The sequence below is a fragment of the Ambystoma mexicanum genome, chromosome 3q (assembly GCF_040938575.1).
Source record: "Ambystoma mexicanum isolate Mex_15411 chromosome 3q, UKY_AmexF1_1, whole genome shotgun sequence".
NCBI classification, from domain to species: Eukaryota; Metazoa; Chordata; class Amphibia; order Caudata; family Ambystomatidae; genus Ambystoma; species Ambystoma mexicanum.
The window spans coordinates 393,311,964-393,330,214 of NC_090926.1; the positions used below are offsets into that span (position 1 = coordinate 393,311,964).

General features: G+C 43.0%; 1 protein-coding gene across 3 annotated transcripts in view; it reads right to left on the reverse strand.

Moving 5' to 3' along the window:
• Nucleotides 1-4,931: 4,931 nt before the first annotated feature.
• Nucleotides 4,932-18,251, reverse strand: part of HMGXB3 (HMG-box containing 3) — a 1,885,602-nt gene continuing 1,872,282 nt past the window's right edge. For 2 of the 3 annotated variants that reach the window (XM_069654073.1, XM_069654076.1), the window contains one exon: nucleotides 6,983-7,616. In XM_069654073.1, the coding sequence (XP_069510174.1) occupies nucleotides 7,122-7,616 (495 nt within the window). In that variant the 3' untranslated portion in view covers nucleotides 6,983-7,121. Of the gene's footprint in view, nucleotides 7,617-18,251 lie in introns of all 3 variants that reach the window. The other variant, XM_069654075.1, reaches the window with a different exon arrangement.

An 18,251-nucleotide genomic window follows, 5' to 3' on the forward strand; every position in this document is an offset into this window, starting at 1 on the left:
AAAGAAAGAGTGTTCAGAAAATAATAGGTCAGAATGACTGGGTAAATGTGCTCCCTTCACAGGTTTTCAGCACGGGACAAGGTGGCACACTTAAGCTTCAAACACACTCTGGCTTCTGTGGCTCGAAGATGTAATTCAGGACATTAGTCAGGGCGTTCCGCGACAAAGTCTTTCCCCTAAAATATAGTCTCTAGTTCGCAGGATGCCTGGACACATAAAAAACAAAGTTCCTTCTCTTCTTCAGGTATTTTTATAGTTCACAAGTTTTTTAATGGTTCACAGTTTTCAATGGGTCTCCCTCAGCCGGGCTCAGACCCGGGTCTCCCTCAGCTGGGCTCAGACCCACTCAAACACAATGTTCACAATTGGTCTCCCTCGATCGGGCTCGGACCACGGATCTCCCTCGCTCTGGCTCGGACCCCTTAAGCAATATGTTCACAATAGGCCTCCCTCAGCCAGGCTTGGGCCTTTTATTCACACGTTTACAGATCTTCCTCAGCCAGGCTCAGACCTGTTGATCACGATCTTCCTCCTTAGTTAATCGAAGACTTTCAACTGTGCAATGCCTTTGCTTAATCTCTGCATGACCACTTTGATGTTCATACCTTTGTCACTTACATGCACCAGGTTTCTTTCGTTCTTGGAAACTCACTGGTTGCTGTGTTCACAGTGCTCCTGTATTTCCCCTTCTTTCAAACACAATTTCTGGGTCTCCCTCGTTCGGGCTCAGACCTGATTGGTTCCCAAAAGTTTATCACAACTCAATTCCTTTAGGCTTCCCTCATTAGGGCTTCAGCCTAAACACAGTGCACACACACAGTCTTTTGAATGGGTATACTTTTGTTTTCCCCCCAGACCACTGTGTTACTTTATTTTACGGGTGCTTTCACTTCACAGGCTCACCTTAGCAGCTTTCATTCTCTTTGCATTTCTCGTGCCACTTGCACTCTATTTACTTTCAGCTTCCCTAATTCAAATTGGAGCCAATTACAATTTCACTTCATTTCAAAAAGAACTTCAAGTCCCATAATGCCTTTCACAGGCTTTTCTTTCCAGTTTTCTTTCTGAAATTCAACGCTCAGATTCCCGCTCCAGCCACACACACACGCTCCTCTCTTTTGCCATGAGACTCACCCGGTTAGCGCGGCTCTGGCGAGTCACTTCTTTGGAGCTCTCTGGGACGAGGTCAGGGTCTTCCCACCGGCCCCTCAGGTACCTGGGCTTCCCTTCACATTCCCAGGGGAAACACGTATTTCTATGGACAGAGTCAGCAGGATATGACCTGCCCTCTCTGGCTCTTGGAAGGCACAGCTCCTCAGCCCTGCTGCAGCCCGTCGAAAACACAGGATCAGCATCTTGGCCCTCAGCTCCCTTCCAGACTCTCAAGGGTTCTTTAAGCACTCTCCTCTGCTCTTCAGCGCCTCTGGTCCACACTGCATCCCCAGCCCGCTCAGAGTGTGTTCCTGTGCTCTGCTTTTTATACTGGTAAGGAGGTTTAACCAGTTTCAGGTGTGGGTGGTTGAAAAAGGAGGTCTGACTCTGCCTGTCCTCGTTAATGGGACAAGATGGAGACTGCACATAGTGATCCATGGTACATTGGTTCCTATGAGCAATCTTCATAGCTCTGTTCCTCTTCTTCTTCGTCCCAGTGGTTTTCTAAATTGGGGTGGGGGAGACAGGGTAAGATTCACAATATCCTGCTAGGGTTTGGGAAAGAATAGGATATTTGGTAATTTAGGGAAAGGGGAATACTGCGTCTCACCCGTGGGCAGCCCACTCCCAATTCCCAAGATCCCTCAACCAAGGTGATCCACCCGCACTGGTCCACCCCCAGGGTCTGGATCCAAAGGTGATGGCCATGCCCTGGCCACCTGAACAGAGGATCCAGGAGAAAAAGAAGTGAATACCCTTGGGATTCTCAAACTAAAAAACATTCTATCATCGGAGAGGGGGAAAATCCTCTCTCTTAAAGGGGAAGCTATCTATTTCCCTTTTGGAGCTTTGAGACTGCCCAGTGTGAGATTTAGGTGTCTCAATAGGTTAGGGGGTGCACACATACTTCCCAGCAAACCTTCACAAGGAGTTTGGGCAGGCCCTAAGTTTCCAGGGCTACTCCTTCCTGATGGAGATGGGGTGTAGGAGACTGACCCGCACTTTGGCACTGTGACTGCCCACTGCTATGCGACAGGAACTTAGGTACGATGACCACAGGATCCTCCCCATACAGCCCAACATCCACTGGATCGGGAGAGCACGCTGTCCCATGAGTCACCACCTTAGCAGTCCCCAGAACCAGGCAGCAGACTTCATCACATTACCTTAAAGCATTTGTGATCTGAATGGAAACATGAATGCACAGCATATCTCAAACTAGAGAATTTGAATGCAAAATAAAGCAAGCTTCGACAAATCCAAGGCAGGTGAAAATTGATGTTTTTTTGCAGAAAACAGGAGCAGGTGAGTATCTAGAGGCTCAGCTATGACTGTGCTGAAAACATTAACTAGAATCAGTCCCTTTCTTCTGAGTATTTTGGGATTGTACAGGACAGCAGTGCTGCTAGTTTATCCAAGGATACTTGGATTTTTGTTTTCTGTATATTTGGGATTAGTTATTTCAAAATTTCAAAAGATTAAATATTGTAAGCATGGTATTATTGCAAACTCATGAGTCATGGGCAGATTCCTGCTGGAAGATGGGTGGAGAAAAATCCTGAGCACCCTTGTGAGGATGGTGGCCCGAGACAGGTTGCTCTCATGGTCCAACGGGTGCACAGCAGGCAAAATAACAATGAGCAAATTAAATGGAAGGTTGCAGAACAGGTAGCCAATCAGAATACAGGGTCGTAAGGAAATATGCTCACATACCCTTTTAATTCCCATGACCTTTCCAGTGTCTTCTACATCACCACTTGTGCTGTATTGTCTGTACCAGCCTTCAAAGTGTTCGTCCATTTGTTTTCCTTTGTAAAGCGTTTTCTGTTTTTGGTCAATCGTGGCCCAATGCAGGAAGATATGCACCTGCAGTTCAATCTTGCTTCTTCTTCCTTCCCCACCTCCCCTTTCTGACACCGGCCTCCATTTTAAACCCTGTGTCTTGATGCCCAATTTCTGCACACTTTAGTGAAGTACCTGTCTAATTATGCTTATGTGTTTTCACAGGCCAGTCATCCTGTTCTGTCCCTCAAACTATGCATCCACTCTTCAGGTCTAGCAACAATTTAATATATTGCTTACCTTTGTTTTTTGTGCTGCGAAATACATTGCCTAAATGCCTTTTCTTGTACAATTTTTTTATATATGCTATTGTTTAAGTACCTTCATTTTTTATCTGTGGGTCCCACCTGCTTGTCTCATGTATTAACATGTGCCCCACGTTGCTGTTTGTTGTCATGCACACATCTCCTCCTCATCTGACACTTATTTTGTGCATTAGCCAGCAATTGTTCCTCTTGCTGCTTGTAGACATTTCTCTTTTTCTCTTCATTGTCCATTCCCTCTCCACACAAGCACACTTTCCCAGGATTCATGAACTGCTCCCGCCATTCAAGGTCCATTAGTGATAAAGCCTGCGGAAGGCAATACTGAAAGTTATGTTCCTTATCTGCCATCACCATCAGGTCACCCTTATAAGTGTGCTTCCAAACCTGTAACTCTCAGTATTGCCTGCTGCCTCAGGCTTTACAGCTTAAGTATCTTTGAATATCATGTGGATCAATGTATTGACTATATAAAGAGAACGATCATAAAACCCAGAGTATCTCGAGGATCAAGGTTTAAGACCTGAAGTTGAGCACAAATATTGGCTATAGCCATATAATCAGTACAGCTGCCTATATGGAAAAACAAATTCTGTGTCCACCTCAAGGTCACAAACATTTAGTTAGCCTCACTTTAAAACCAAACATTCCTTTGTCTTCTATTACCTTTTGCCAACAGGGTCTCTCATATATTGGAGTGACTTCTGGCGTGTCTATCAAGTGGCAGAAATTGAAGGAGCAGGCTGATACATACACCGCAGGAACATGGAAGCCTACCAGAGGGGATTCCCACAAAATGTCAGTCTTTAAAGTTTGACCTTTAATGTATAGATTTGATTGCAAAGACAAATGTGACCACGTTAAAACGAAGCAACTCTTAAAAAAAGAAATTATAGAACTTGGTTCTGACATTTAGTTGCGTGACCACAGAAAAGGTTAAGTTCTTATTGGTCGCTGAAAAGAAGGAATTGTGGGGCGAGTTGTACAAAGGATGTACAACAGTTAGGGTACAGTGAGCACAGGCAAACTGGCCTAAATGGGAGCTCCTAACCGATAATGCCTATGAAAGACTGATAAGCATGGGATGTAGTCAGTCACACGCCACATTTGCCTGATGTGTGATGGTATTCCAGCTGTATCAATCTTTTAGAGACAACACCCTGCCCACAATTCTTCCACTTTCTCTTTATGACTGTTTGTTTCGGTATTAGTATATTTGACCGAATACATTTGGCTGAATGGCACATTTGACCAATTTGGCCTGTACCATTCGACCAAATATATTCGGTCAAATTGGCTAATATATAACGAACATGGGGAGCAGGAGTTGCGGGGGTGTCCCCTGTTTCCTCAATTTTGGAGGATGAAAAAAAAAGAAAAAAAGAAAAAAAGAAAAAGGATCCGACGCTGCAGGGTTGAAGCGGATCAGGCGGAGAGTAAGCAGGTAAGTAGGGAAGGGGGCTTGGGGTGTGGGTGGTGGTGGTGTTTGACCAAATGAAAAGTGACCGCATGCGGGCTGTTTTATTTCGATCAGTTTGCCGCGGTCACGTTTCATACGGTCAAACACCCCCAAACCTTTGTTTCTGCTCACCTTCCCTCCCAATTTTACTATTTCAGACGCAGCCATAACTGGCGCAAAGATACCACTAGCTGAATATGGAAGGGAAACACAAGTTAAAATATCAAAATATTATTTATTCAAACGTAGGTCTTCAGAATGGAAAATGTTATAACCACTTCATGTTTTTAATAAATTAAAGTCAATAACAGCATAAAGAAAACAGGCCCAAGTCTGTAAAATCAAACTGCTTCTCCAGACCGGGAAGAACAGGTAGCTATATTGCACACATCAATATTACATTTTCATCATTATATGTTTCCCCTTCACAGAAGGAATATTTTCTCACCAGCAGAAAATGAACATGTCTTTTTCATTTCCTGCTTGGCTTTACAGACGTACACCATCATACAGGGCCCATTAACTTTTAACATGCTGCAATAGGACAAACAAGAGAATGAGAGGACATCATTCTTATCCTAAACCATCTGAGATCCTGCTAGAGACATCCTGGCATAAAGGAAAAGTGGGTGGTTTCCCAGAGAGGAACATGCCTATGGAGGGCTGACAGGGTTGGGCATTCAGAGTACTCCCCACAACCCCATCAATACTCGGGGTTCAGTGACACCACCTAGCTAGGTACGCTGTCAATTTTCCTATTGACCCATCTGCCTTTTATCAAAAAGTCAAAAGATCTTTTGGCTAATGGTGGGAGAACTCTACAACCCGTGCGTTAAATAGGAAAGTAGATGGTTCTCAGAATTTTAGTAGTGCATTTAGTATTTAATGGCATACAACATGGGCCTATATAAGCGGCTGACAATAAGTGAGTGCAATTACAAGATTAAGTATAGTCTTCTTCACTGCAGGGGTTCTTTAGGGTTTCCTATGGCTACATTTCTTTAAGGCCATTTTTCATTACGTTAGTATGGAGTTCCATAGAAGGCAACATTTTCCTCTACAGTTTGACATCATTGTTGGTCTTCACATTGTTTCTGCTGGAAAACGTGTGAATGAGGGTACAAAGTCTGCTAAAGCTTAAATTAGCCCAATTAACTCTGAAACACCAAGTACAGAAATATTCACACTGGCTCATACTTCTATGTAAAATCTGTGGATTAGCTTAGATAAAGTCTATAACAGCACCCAGAAAACTGGAATAAATGTGCTCAATATCACACCTGGGGTCAAGTGGCAAATCAGTGATTTAAACTCAATTCTAAAGACAGGGCCCTAATCAGTAGAACACAGTTTAGCATCCATTCCGTTCCCCCATCCCTGGAACAACTAAATAGGTGTTCAGACTCACACAAGGAGTGCATATGATTAATGTGCGTTAGACGCTGCAACAAGGCATCTGTATGATGTCGATGGCATACAACCATGCAGCATCTGACTCTATGGGCTACTACATCTTGAATTCATGTTAGAATGGGTCAAGGTGAATCATGCTCGACCTTAACTGAGATTCCACACCAGAAAACAACTGTATTCTAAAAAGTTTGCTTAGAACCCCCTGTAGTGGTGTCTGTGTTAAGCAAAATTGATACTGGCGCACCCATCACAGGATGGATGGGAATTTCATGACACTTGATACAGCAATTGATGTCCTTTCACATTAAGGCTATAAAATGTCTTCAATAACGTATTGGTTTAGGCCATTGGTCTACAGCTATCAAATTCTGTCCTTGGGAGGGGTGAGGATCATTGGGAAGAACAATATCTTCACCACTAGACAACACTTCTTTCCATGGTGCCTAAACCAATTCGGGTACCATTTTAGCAATTCAACATTCATTGTGGGAGCAGGTCTTCCTCTATTTAAACAATGCTTATGATTGTGAGTAGATGGAACCAGAACTTCAAGGAGACCAGCAAGTTTCGGCCACAGAAATACCAGGTGTAGAGGCAAATGAATCAGCCAAGGATAATCCAAGCAGTTGGTCTGTTCAGCCGATACTCACCAGTCCTTGACCCCATCTGATACAAAAAGGAAAAGCATAACAGGAATATGGTCAGATCTTCTTAAGGGGCGCTTGAGTGGAGAAGCAGTAGTTAGTCGTCTGCCCATTGGACAGGAGCTACACATTAGAAGTAGCATCAGGCTGGTGACCTTGAGCTGGACATTTAACTCTTGCCTTGTTGGAACAAATGTGTTTTTGGCTCCAAGCTGTTTCATAGAATGGTAATGGAAGGTGGAAACTGAAAAATATTATAGACGCCTGCGATTCCATGAGCCACATCAAGCCATAAACCTATTCCATCACTAATCGCACGTGGCACATACTCATGGTAACAACCAGCAGTCACACAGGCTCCAGTAGCTGCTCAGTTTCTTCCTCCTTAACCTCCACTTCCTCTTCCTCATCCATGCTGTCCTCTGTTTTAATCTGAGCTACTCCCAGTCGGTATAAGGTATCACGGATCACAACCTCACCAGGCTGGCAGCTCTGCACAATGTCATGGATCTGTCTGTTCACAATCTCTCGGCTGGTGAGAAAGTCAATGAGGCGGTTGTAGAGATAGTAGTGTGTAGCATTGTCGAAGGTGAGTGGGCGCTGGCGCACTGTGCTGGTCTTACTGTCATTGATAGCAGTCAGGATGGCTTCATAGGGTTGCAGCTCCCTGCACAGCGAGAGGGAACGGTGTTGCGCAGCCACATCAGAGAGACTGCTCTGCTCGCCTCCTGCATGTACGACCCTCCGGCATGTAGACTTGGTGACAGGATGCTGAAGTGAGGGCTCTGCCACAGTCATGTCCACGTTGAAGTGTTGATCGAGGAGCTCTGGTGCAGATACATGCTGTAGGGGTACATAATGCGTAATTAAAATAAAAAACTAATACTGGAAAAACACATCATTAAACAAGTATGAGTGCCACTCCTGAACCAGGAGCAACTCTTTTAAAATGCTTTCATTACAAATGAAAGGCTCAAGAAAGGTATGAGATTAATGTTTGCCACTCAATTAAGGTTTTTGAACAATATATTGCATACCGTTGCCTTTAGATCCCCCGAGTTAGTAGAGTATGCATCATTCCTCTTTCAGAATCTCACAAGTGTACAACTGTAACTACTCAGTGAAAGATTAGCCCTGTAAAAATGGTTCAATTTTTGTAAACACAAGAAGAGTAGTCTATAAGTAGTATTTCCTTTCCATCATGGTTGTCATTCCACTAACTATAATGCACCGCAAAGTAGTATGCCTTAATACATTATGCTGCACACCTTCTGCCAACCTTTGCCCCAGACTCTATTGCCAGGAGGCTGCATCCAGCAATCATTAAGCGTTACTGCTAGGGGTCGCGCTGGCTCAGACGCTTAGTCGTAGGTTAGTAGATGTTGGACAGCACCCTATACCTTCCTTGGCCTTGCTTTGTTAGTTGTGGTTGAGCAAAGGCCTGTCCTTGAAATGTCCACACACCGCAGTGTAACCCTTCACCTGAGAGGACATGTAGCCGAACATCGAAATTATGTTTATGTGCCATAGTCCTCTCCAGCTGTTTCCTCCCAACTTGAAGTCTCCTATCACCAAACACTGGTGAGCGTCACCAGCAACTGAAATTGAGATTCTCACCTAAAGGAATTACAGAGGGATAATGTAACAACACACCCTGAGGATCTCCAAAATCAGAAGGCAGCTAAAAATCTTTGACCACAAATTCTAGGAACAGCCCAAAATTGAGTTTTATCATTTGCATTGTTGACTTCTTGTTCTTTCTATCATTCATACGTTTCCAGCCTCAGGAAACAGACAGGCAATCAAGAAATACACACTTCTTAGGTACAAGACCTTCTGAAATACAGAGATAGATAATATGGACTGTGCGGTCACCAAAGCAAGCTGCTATATCAAATCAGTAATATAGTGAATTACAGTGACCTATACTAAAATGAATAACTGCATAGCTGGTATCATATGGGTTATACTGAATCTGGTGCCAACTCACAAACCCATCATACAGACAGTGAGCCTTGATTTCTTAACCACAGCTACCAAAGGTGAGCCAAGGAGTCTATGCAGAGCTCTCCTACCTCTGCAGACTTACAACCAAGACCCTGAACATGAGAGACCAATAGCAGAACTTCCTGAAAAACGGATGGATGCTCTCCATCATTAACAGTTTATTTGCAGTGCAAGTTATAATTTTACAGATGTTGTGGATATAAACAGAGGATTGTATATTGCCCTCTTAATAGGCAGGAATGCAGAGGAAGGAGCTCACTTAGAAAGCCAGCCAGCTCTAGTCTCCCCTCTTTATTTTATTTTTTACATTAGAAAGCGCACAAAGCAGCCCTTAGGCATCGCGGTGCTGTTGCAAGGAAGCTTACTTAGTTACACAATTGACAAATATACAGTCCGACGTTCGGAAGGTTACATGGAACCTGGTACCGACAGGAGAAAGTAAATAAGTTACAGGTTGCAGAGGAGAGAGCAAAAGCATAGTAATGTAGGAGGTGTGAGGGATTACACGTGAACCAGCTCCCACTAATAGGCTAGGGGAGTGAAGCTGTGGTTTAAATGAACAGTCACGTTTTCAGGGCTTTACGGAATACAGTATGAGAGGGTTAATTCCTCAGTGTGGGTGGCAGGGCGTTCCAATGTCTAGAGGCGATGAATGGGAAGCTGGCACAGCCAGCATTTGCGTGTTTGACCATGGGAGTGTAGACCTGGTTGGAGTAGTGCGCTCTAGTGGGCCTGGAGGAGGCTGTTCTGACTAGTTTCTCTGATAGACATGATGGGGCCAACTGAGTGAGGCACTTATGCGTGATGGCAAGTGTCTTGAATAGGATGCGCTCTTTGACGGGGAGCCAGTGTGCGGAGCGTCAGGCAGCTGAGATGAGTTCTCTCTTGGGTATGTTGAGGGCAGCACGGAGAGCTCTATTTTGAATTATTTGATGTCTATGTTTTTTGCAGAGATGCCCGCTAGGAGGACGTTGCAGTATTCTAGTGTTGATCCTGTAGTGGCTCTTACAATGGTGAGACAGTTCTGGGTTGATGGGAAGGGTTTAACCAGATTGATCAGCTTAGTTTCGTATGTAGCTGAGCAGGCGATCGCGTTTACTTGGCGTGACATGGAGAGTGTGGAATCATGGTAGACACCTAGTGTCTTGACGGAAGGTGAAACAGGAATCTGGATGTTGTCGATAGTGAAAGAGGTGTAATGACTGCTGAGTTTATTGAAGATTTCTTTGTGCTCAGTAATCAGTTAACTGGCCATCCTAATACCCTCGGCATTTCACCATATTGTTTCTTCTATTTTGACAGTATTTATTTTCAAGAATTCCATAGAACAGCCATACTCCCCAAGTTGCATAACAGCAACCAGGGGACACACCCCATATCTTCTTCAGGAACCAGAAACTAGGAAGAGTTTGGGTTACCCATTGTTTCCTTTTAAATTCAATAGAATATGTCCTCACGTAGTGATTGCACACAGCACAAAAAATAAATTCAGTAAAAAGATGCCTATTGCCTGGCTCACAGATGTCTTTTTCACTGTCTACTGTCCTTAATATGTGTTTGCAATGTCTTTAATATGTGTTTGCAATTCTTACTTGTGCCCATTTAGCGGTTTTGTCTTTCCTATCAGTGTTTATAATATTGTTCAGTAACCCACTGGTTTCCTCAGAGTGCCCCTGCTCCACCTTCCTTCTTTTGCACTGACCTTCCCCCGTAGCTGTCCTTCCGAAAGAGCATTTAGCCTTCCCTTCCTTGCCATTCACCCTCTTTCTGCCCTACCTCTGTTCACCCATCCTGACTGTGCGTCTTGACCATCTTTTGACCTTCAGCCTCGCCCTCTCCGCCCAGGTCTCCACTTGTGTGTTGTTCATAGTATTGTGCTTCTGGATTCTCGCTGTTGCTCCTTCTGGCTTCTCAGGCAGTGTGGATTCTTAGGAGGGAGGCTCTGCATGTCTAGCCCTCGCATCTGGCAGTAGAAAAGCAGTAAGAGATGGGTCTAATGTTGGGGGTGGATTTGTGGAAGCAGAGCTAAGGAGTGGGTGGCGAAGTGTACTAGCTGTCAAGTGAGTTTTTGGGGCTTCAGCATTTTAGCACTTTGCAACTGCTGTGGTGTGCATGTACAAAAGTGAGGAATGAGTGAGTGCGCAGGGCAGTGGTGCTGGTCCCGCTTACCATGGGATACATTCCTGCTGCTGCATCTTTTTGGGGGTGGGGGTGGAGGAGGAGAGCATCACCCCTGGGCCTCTTAGTGGGGTGGGCGTTTGGCTGGGTTTCGTTCCCCTGGGTAATGATGTGGTCTGTTTTGGGTGATAGCTGAGGGGTAGACAGACTTCCAGTTGTGTGTTCTCACAGGTTATTGTGTGTGATACATAAGGTGGAAATATTTGGTTAGAAAGGTTCGCAGTGTGGCTGCAACATTGACATTCACTGCAAATTGCAAGATCTACGCTGTTGAGATTAGTCTAGGGACACATTAATTCCTCAATTATTTCTGTTCACCCATCTTCTAATCCATCAGAACACACACAGGCACTTTCTTAGCTATAAATTGCTACAACGCCACCTTTCAACTGCCCATTGAGAGGGACTAGGGGCCACTCTGGGCAAGGGAAAGCCAGCATCTACATGATGTAACCCCTGAATATGTTATCTGGGGCTTCCCCACAGCTCTCACAAAACGTCCTTATACACCCCATCCTGGGTCCAACAGCTGCCCATGTCAGGAGTCGTCTGTCATGGCAGGGCAAGAGAGGACTTTTGAGTAAGAAGGGCGAGTGCCCCGTGTTATATTCATAGGCCAGTTCTCCCCATGGGAGGAAACAGGAAAATCAGCCCCAGGAAAGAGGTGACATTGAAGTTACACTAGCGCTGATTTGCCAAGTCTGAACCCTGTTGTGGCTCCATGTACACAGCGGGACTTGGTATAAAGTGCATATTGGTTAAGCAAGCTCCCACCCTGAAAACAAACCAGAGCCTGACCAAAAAGAAGGAAAGCAATTCGGAGGAACAAACCCGCTTAGCACATACAGGAGGTTAAGCAAGTAAACTAACAGTTAGAGCGTGGACATTGAACTGTTCAGCCATGGTGCAGCCTGATCCTAACATGGTGGACAATTCTTTTATAATATGGGACCCTGGTAGGACTGAATACAAATATTGAAACAGACACAATACATAAGGTTAAGTAAACCCAAGGGGCACACAAACAGGGAGGGGGTAGAACCATTAGCAATGCACCTATCACAAATAATCACACTAATGTGACCAGAGCACTGAGTGAGGCAAATACTGCTAGGGCCTCACTACGAAAAGAGGTTGAGCCTCCTCACATTGAGATGTTAGGATGTCATTCCAAGGTGTCAGTTCTGTTGCAGTGAGAGAAGGAAAAGAAAAGCTAGAGAGACCGGACTTGAACGCATGACACTACTGTATGTAAGGGGGTTGAACAGTGCATTTCATTTCGCTACACTGCCCAGCTCCTCCTGAAATGCTCATGCCACCCTTCCGAATAAGGTGACAAGCATTTCAGCAATGAGCGCAAATTGAATATAGCACATTCCCTATGCTCATTTATCTGAATCTGGCCCCATATCTTTAAAGTACCCGTCACATTAGTGGTTTTGAATTCACCAGACAAAAGACAAATGACAATAATTGTAGATTAAATGAACACAATTCATTTAAATGAAAAAACCTTTTAAACAACCATGGGCAAAGTCAGATGGCCTCTATTGTCAACAGGCAAACGTTCTTATTTTATTGTCGATGGCTACGTTTATTCGAGTGCATTGCTTCATTTACCTTTTTGGGAGAGTGAGTCATAACATTCCAAGCATAAAAATGTGCAAGTTGGGGAATTTTTCAAAAGTCAAGATACTTCCATTCTTAAAATGTTGTAGCAAAGGACTTACATGGAAAAACAATAGAAACAAAGTAACATGAGGGCAGTCGGGAGAAGGAGGTTGGATTGCTAGTTTGCATTCAAATCATTCTCACGCTTGACAAACAGAAGATATTGGAATTCTACCTGTCATTTTCTGCAAGTTGCTCATTAATAGATTTGCTTTGGAATGTAGTATCCCTCACAGTGCCCTACCGGGACGAATGCAGTACTCTCACCCTATTTGATAGAGTGCTGAAATGTTTTACATAAATCATTTATGACGTTGCGCTTATTTCGGAAACATAGTTCCGTAAAATACACCAATATACATATAAATGCATTGTCAGAGTATTCGAAGCAGCCTTGTTGATCATAGCAATGAATAAATAGATCAGAACGTAAACAAGCTCGAACATTCATGTAGACAGTAAAAAAAAGAGCAATTAAAAAAAAAATATATATATATATATCCTAAAATGTGGCATCATCCTGATATAACAAGGATCACCATACTCATAATTTATGAATCAAATAAAAAAAAAAGTAATAAAACAATCTTAATCAAGGGCATCTCGCACATGCACAGTCCACTATGGGAAATGCTATTATTCAAAGAACGCCAACACACACTATAATCTATTAATGTCAAAATATGTGTCTTAATACCAAGAACACCATTTTTTTGCGACGGAACAAATGTCCTTCTGGCTAAAGCTCACTTTAAAAACTGTAATAATGCACAGCTGACTAGCAGATTATCTGCCCACAATAAATATAGTAGTTCCGTACGACACTGCATAACATATCTGTCTCTCAAAATAGGCACCAGCGTCCTTGCTCTTATATCTCTGTATAACGGGCAAAACCGCACGAAGTGCATGAGATCCTCCTCTACCTCATGGCAAAAGGGGCAACCCTTTCCTTCTATGCTATTCGACCAACAGTGCAATGTCTTTAACGGGAGACAGTTAAATCTTGCCCCCATTAAAATATTTCTTTCTGACGGGTTGTTTGCCCACTACAGGTACATTTGAATGTAATCAAATGAAATGATGGCCAAGCTTCTGTCTGTACCCTTCTGGATTTCGCAGGATTCTCAATCTTCCTTGAGTTATGACAACAAATGGGTTTTTAAATGGGTAGCAGTTACTCAGGTAATGAAATTGGGGCAGGTCAGGTAATGTGCCAAATTCAGTTTTTGCAGCTGCTTCCTAACAAGAGATAACCAGGGCACTTCATACGCACCCCTGTTACCTAGCATATGCATAATTCGAGAATGTGTCAGTACAGCTTTAGGATCAGCCCACAATCTGAGCCAACAGAAGACGGGCTCCGGTGCCATTTCATTTTCCAGATACGGCATGCCTAATCGAGATGGGCACTATAGTTCGGGGTTGATTGCAAAAGACCCAAGATTATTTTTAAAAGGCTGTTTACTTGGGTTTCATGTTTGTTTCCATAACCCCATATTGCGGCTCCATATTTAGCCACTGCCTCTGCCTTGCTACTATAAACCATCTTTATCAAGTCCAGTGGCTTTCAGCTAGACATGAACATGAATCTCCAAACCCCGCCCAGTGCTTGCTTAAACCTAATGGCTTGTTTTTATATATGCACAGCTGGTTTTAGAGTAGCTGTAATGTATATCCCCTGATAGAAAAATAATTAGTCCGTCCAATACGCATAACACTCAAAAATGTATAGATTGGATTTGCTCAAACCTAAGATCAGAAATAAAGTAGATTTGTTTCAAAAAGTGAGAATGGTAACTCAATATTCGGTGGACAGTAGTAGAGTGTACAGCATAACCTTCAAACATTGGAAATTACTCACTTTGGATTCGAATTTAACAAATCATATTGAGGACAAACGGTTGATTGTGTATACAAAAGCACACACTCTGAAACAGTCCCTAAACCCTTAGTTTTTGCAACCAACATTAAAACCGATTTCGTGGTTGCATCAGAAGTTGAATGGTTTCCATAAGTGTGGACATTGTACTATGTGTCAGTATACGTATGAATGCATACTATAAAGATTAACATCAAAGAGGAGGTGAAGATTTGCGAATGTATCAATTGTAGGACTAAATATGTGGTCTATGCTATAATTGGTGTGTGTGGATTGACTTACATTGGCAGTACAATCCGGGAATTGAGTCAGAGAACATACAACACATTGCAAAAAGAAGATATTAGGTTACCATTAGCCATGCATTGGGAAGAGCATCGTCCAAATGGATAAAGCAGGGATCAGACTGGTCAGTTTGAGAATTCTACCCAGTGACCCAACAGGGGGAGACAGACAGAAAGAGCTTTGGAGATTGGATGCAAGAAAGATTTGCAAATACAGAACATTGATAAATGGTCTGAATTTGGACCATGAGATGGGGGTTTTCCTTTAACTTATACAGGTCGTCTATTGCATTTTATAATGATGTGCCCTATATTATCTTGATAAGTCATTATGTCGAAATGATGTCTGCTACAGTTGTATGTATTTGAAAGCGGATTGGTTTTTGAGCAGAGAATTGTTCATTGTTGAAATGGAGTTGACCTGGCCATTGAATATTATACGCTGCCAACAGTACTAATTAGAAACGTGTTCAGGTCAACCAGTGCACAGGGGTTGTACCTTTACATGTTCATTCACCCACACAACAAATGACTGTTGAGGCATGGCATCCGTGTATAATTAGAACCTTCAGGTTACTGGGGTTATTGGTGCATAAGTGTGGAAGACTTATTGAGTACTATACAGTTAGATTCTTAGCTGGGTTAAAAACCACACCTAGGCGGCAGGTGTGTCCGCATGCAGGATTCGTAAGAACAGATTGAATGGTTGTTGGGGTGGCTAAAATTGCAGCAGCTATTAATGGAATAAACCAGTGAATTTTGAGGTAGACGACTGATAATTTTTCAGCGCTCCCAAGTTTATTTAAATCATATTCCATTTAGTAGACATGACGTCGACCGCCTTCGCCCAGCGCCATGGCAACGGCACCAACAACGATGGGACAGATGGCACGCTTGCGCCACATAGCATTCCACTTAGAACGTATGACGTCGGATGTTTGCGTTCGGCACAATGACAATGATATAAACAAAGACCCAATGGATGGCACGTTCCCGCGAAGCAGAAATCTGCAGATATACATGAGATTGTGCGGGAGGGGATGACAGGAGCACTGTATAGGAAAGGAGGATCAATTGGAACAGTGGCTGTAAATAGTGAGGAGCCAGTTGAATGATGTTGCGCGGAATAATGGAATGTTAATAATTTGATTATGCCAGGATAAAGATGGAATTTATGAACAGGGAGAGAGTTTTGTATTCATTTTGGGGTAAGCTGGATTATCCAAAGGCATAGCGGGTCTTACCGCAATTATTGTAGTTCTGACCAACAGGAGGAGGTGTTAGCGTGTGACCCTATATTTATTGGTTACAGGAACACTGGTATCAGGAAGTTACAGTAAAAACAGTTAAGCCACATATATTTCAACAATAACATCCGTACAAGGAATCGGAGTGATTTTACCAAACCCAAAGGTTCGACTTCCCAAAAGTTTGAATTTTTTTTATTTCCCGCAAATATATATTTGGGGGGGAGACCCCACACAGCCCCCCACCTTACCCCTATACATTTTGTATATACTTTACCCCCCCCACATATATATATGCTGGAAATTGGGGGTCAAAATTTTGGAAGTCGAACTTTTGGGGTTAGGTAAAATTGTTCTAAACCCCGTACAAGAGGTAAGAACATAGTAGTCAAATTTGTGTTCAATGCAGACAGTAGTTGGAGGGAATACGCTGCGTAGAGCTTTACCTATTAGTGGAAGATGACGACGCTTCATTGTACATGAATACCCATTATAATGCAGGTGTACCGTTGTTCTCGCCTTTTCCTGTTCTATATAGGCTATGCATTTGGTTATATTTTGAGGAGAAAGATCAAATTAAATTGGTAAGAAGAGCTCAGTGGCATTGGACGTCGTGTATGTTTAATTACAAGCCATGGTAAGTTCAATAGAGACGTAATCCTATTTTAAGGGCGATTTAAGGAGCACAAAGGGGAAGTTTCCATGATACCCAACAAGTTTTATGCAACCATGCAGTTTGAGGACGGCCAACTGCACTGCCGTTTCATTTGGTGGCCGACTTGTGAATGCACAATCGCTGGGCATAGGCTTTCCATTATTCAAAAGATTAGGTGACCATGCACATTGGTAGAATTGTAATGCAGCATGACATGAGTTTATTACATGACAAACTGCTTACACACGTTTGTATTTTTTATTTTCTCCCTTGGCTGTGTAACACATTGATGGTACATTATCTGGTTGGTATTAAATAACTGTTGCTATTTATTGTTTATCTGCAATGTATTGTTTGGTATAATGTTTTGTACTATGTATTTTGTTTAATTTATTCACATTGTTGTAATGTAATGACAATAATGTATAGTGATGTACCCAATTTGCATTGATAATGGTGATGTATCAAGCCCTGAAGAAGACCTGTGTGCTATAAGGTCAAAACACGTGTTGGCAAGGCCAAGAACAGTACCACATTCGATTAAATATTTGGATTGGAATAATATCAATGGTGTAAAATTTGTGTTAATGAATTTCCCATAACAGAACATTATTAATAAGATTCTCCTCAGTACAAATATTTTGAGTGTTATGTGCATTGGACTGACTAATTAATTTTCTGTTTTGTGTCAGGCTTGCTAGTGGACTATGAGTCTGTTGTCTTTGTTCCATGCAGCAGTAACCCATGTACTCATATACCATTCTGGCTATTGATTAATTAACTATGTTGTAGTGGTTTGCACAGAGGAGTACCAGTCCCAGATTCAATGTGTATATCCCCAGATAGTCAAATGAAAGACTCTCAGGATTATCGCAATATTTCTTGACATTGGTACCATCCTAGGCTAGAAGCGAGAGAAGAAGCATGGATCAGGGCTTACATAGCCCATTGCTATACAATGGGAACAATGCAGGAGCCATTATGCATCCCTGACGTACACCGGCATTTACCTGTAAATAACTTGTGCAACGCCCATTGGCACCACTCAGCACATAGGCTTGGTTATTTTCATGCAGAATGACCAGCAGGTTAACTATCTCTACCTGGCAGCCCGGGGACCTGAGCACACCCATTATATATATATATATGTATATATATATATATATATATATATACACACTGAACTAACAATGCTGATTTCTCCCAAGAGATTGCGCTCTGCGCATCCAAGCTGCTGCTGACCAAAATAAAACTATATTTCTCTATCATTGTCATGGTAGCTAACAGTCACAGATCAAAGCATGCTCCTGCACGTCTGTGGCTGCCTAAAACGGATACCTGCTTCCACTGCGGCAAAGTGCCTTTGCACCCACTAGAGAGTCTAGCACAAGCTCGGAAGTGTCGTTAGAACCTACTATCTCGATCTGAGTCAGAACGTCTTCAACTTACTTCAAAAGGCCTGTTGACAGATGATAGCGGATAAGGGAGTGTCTGCTCCAGGCAGATAAACTGGTAAAAGCCAATTCGTCGAGCCATTCTGGAACCTAAACAGGT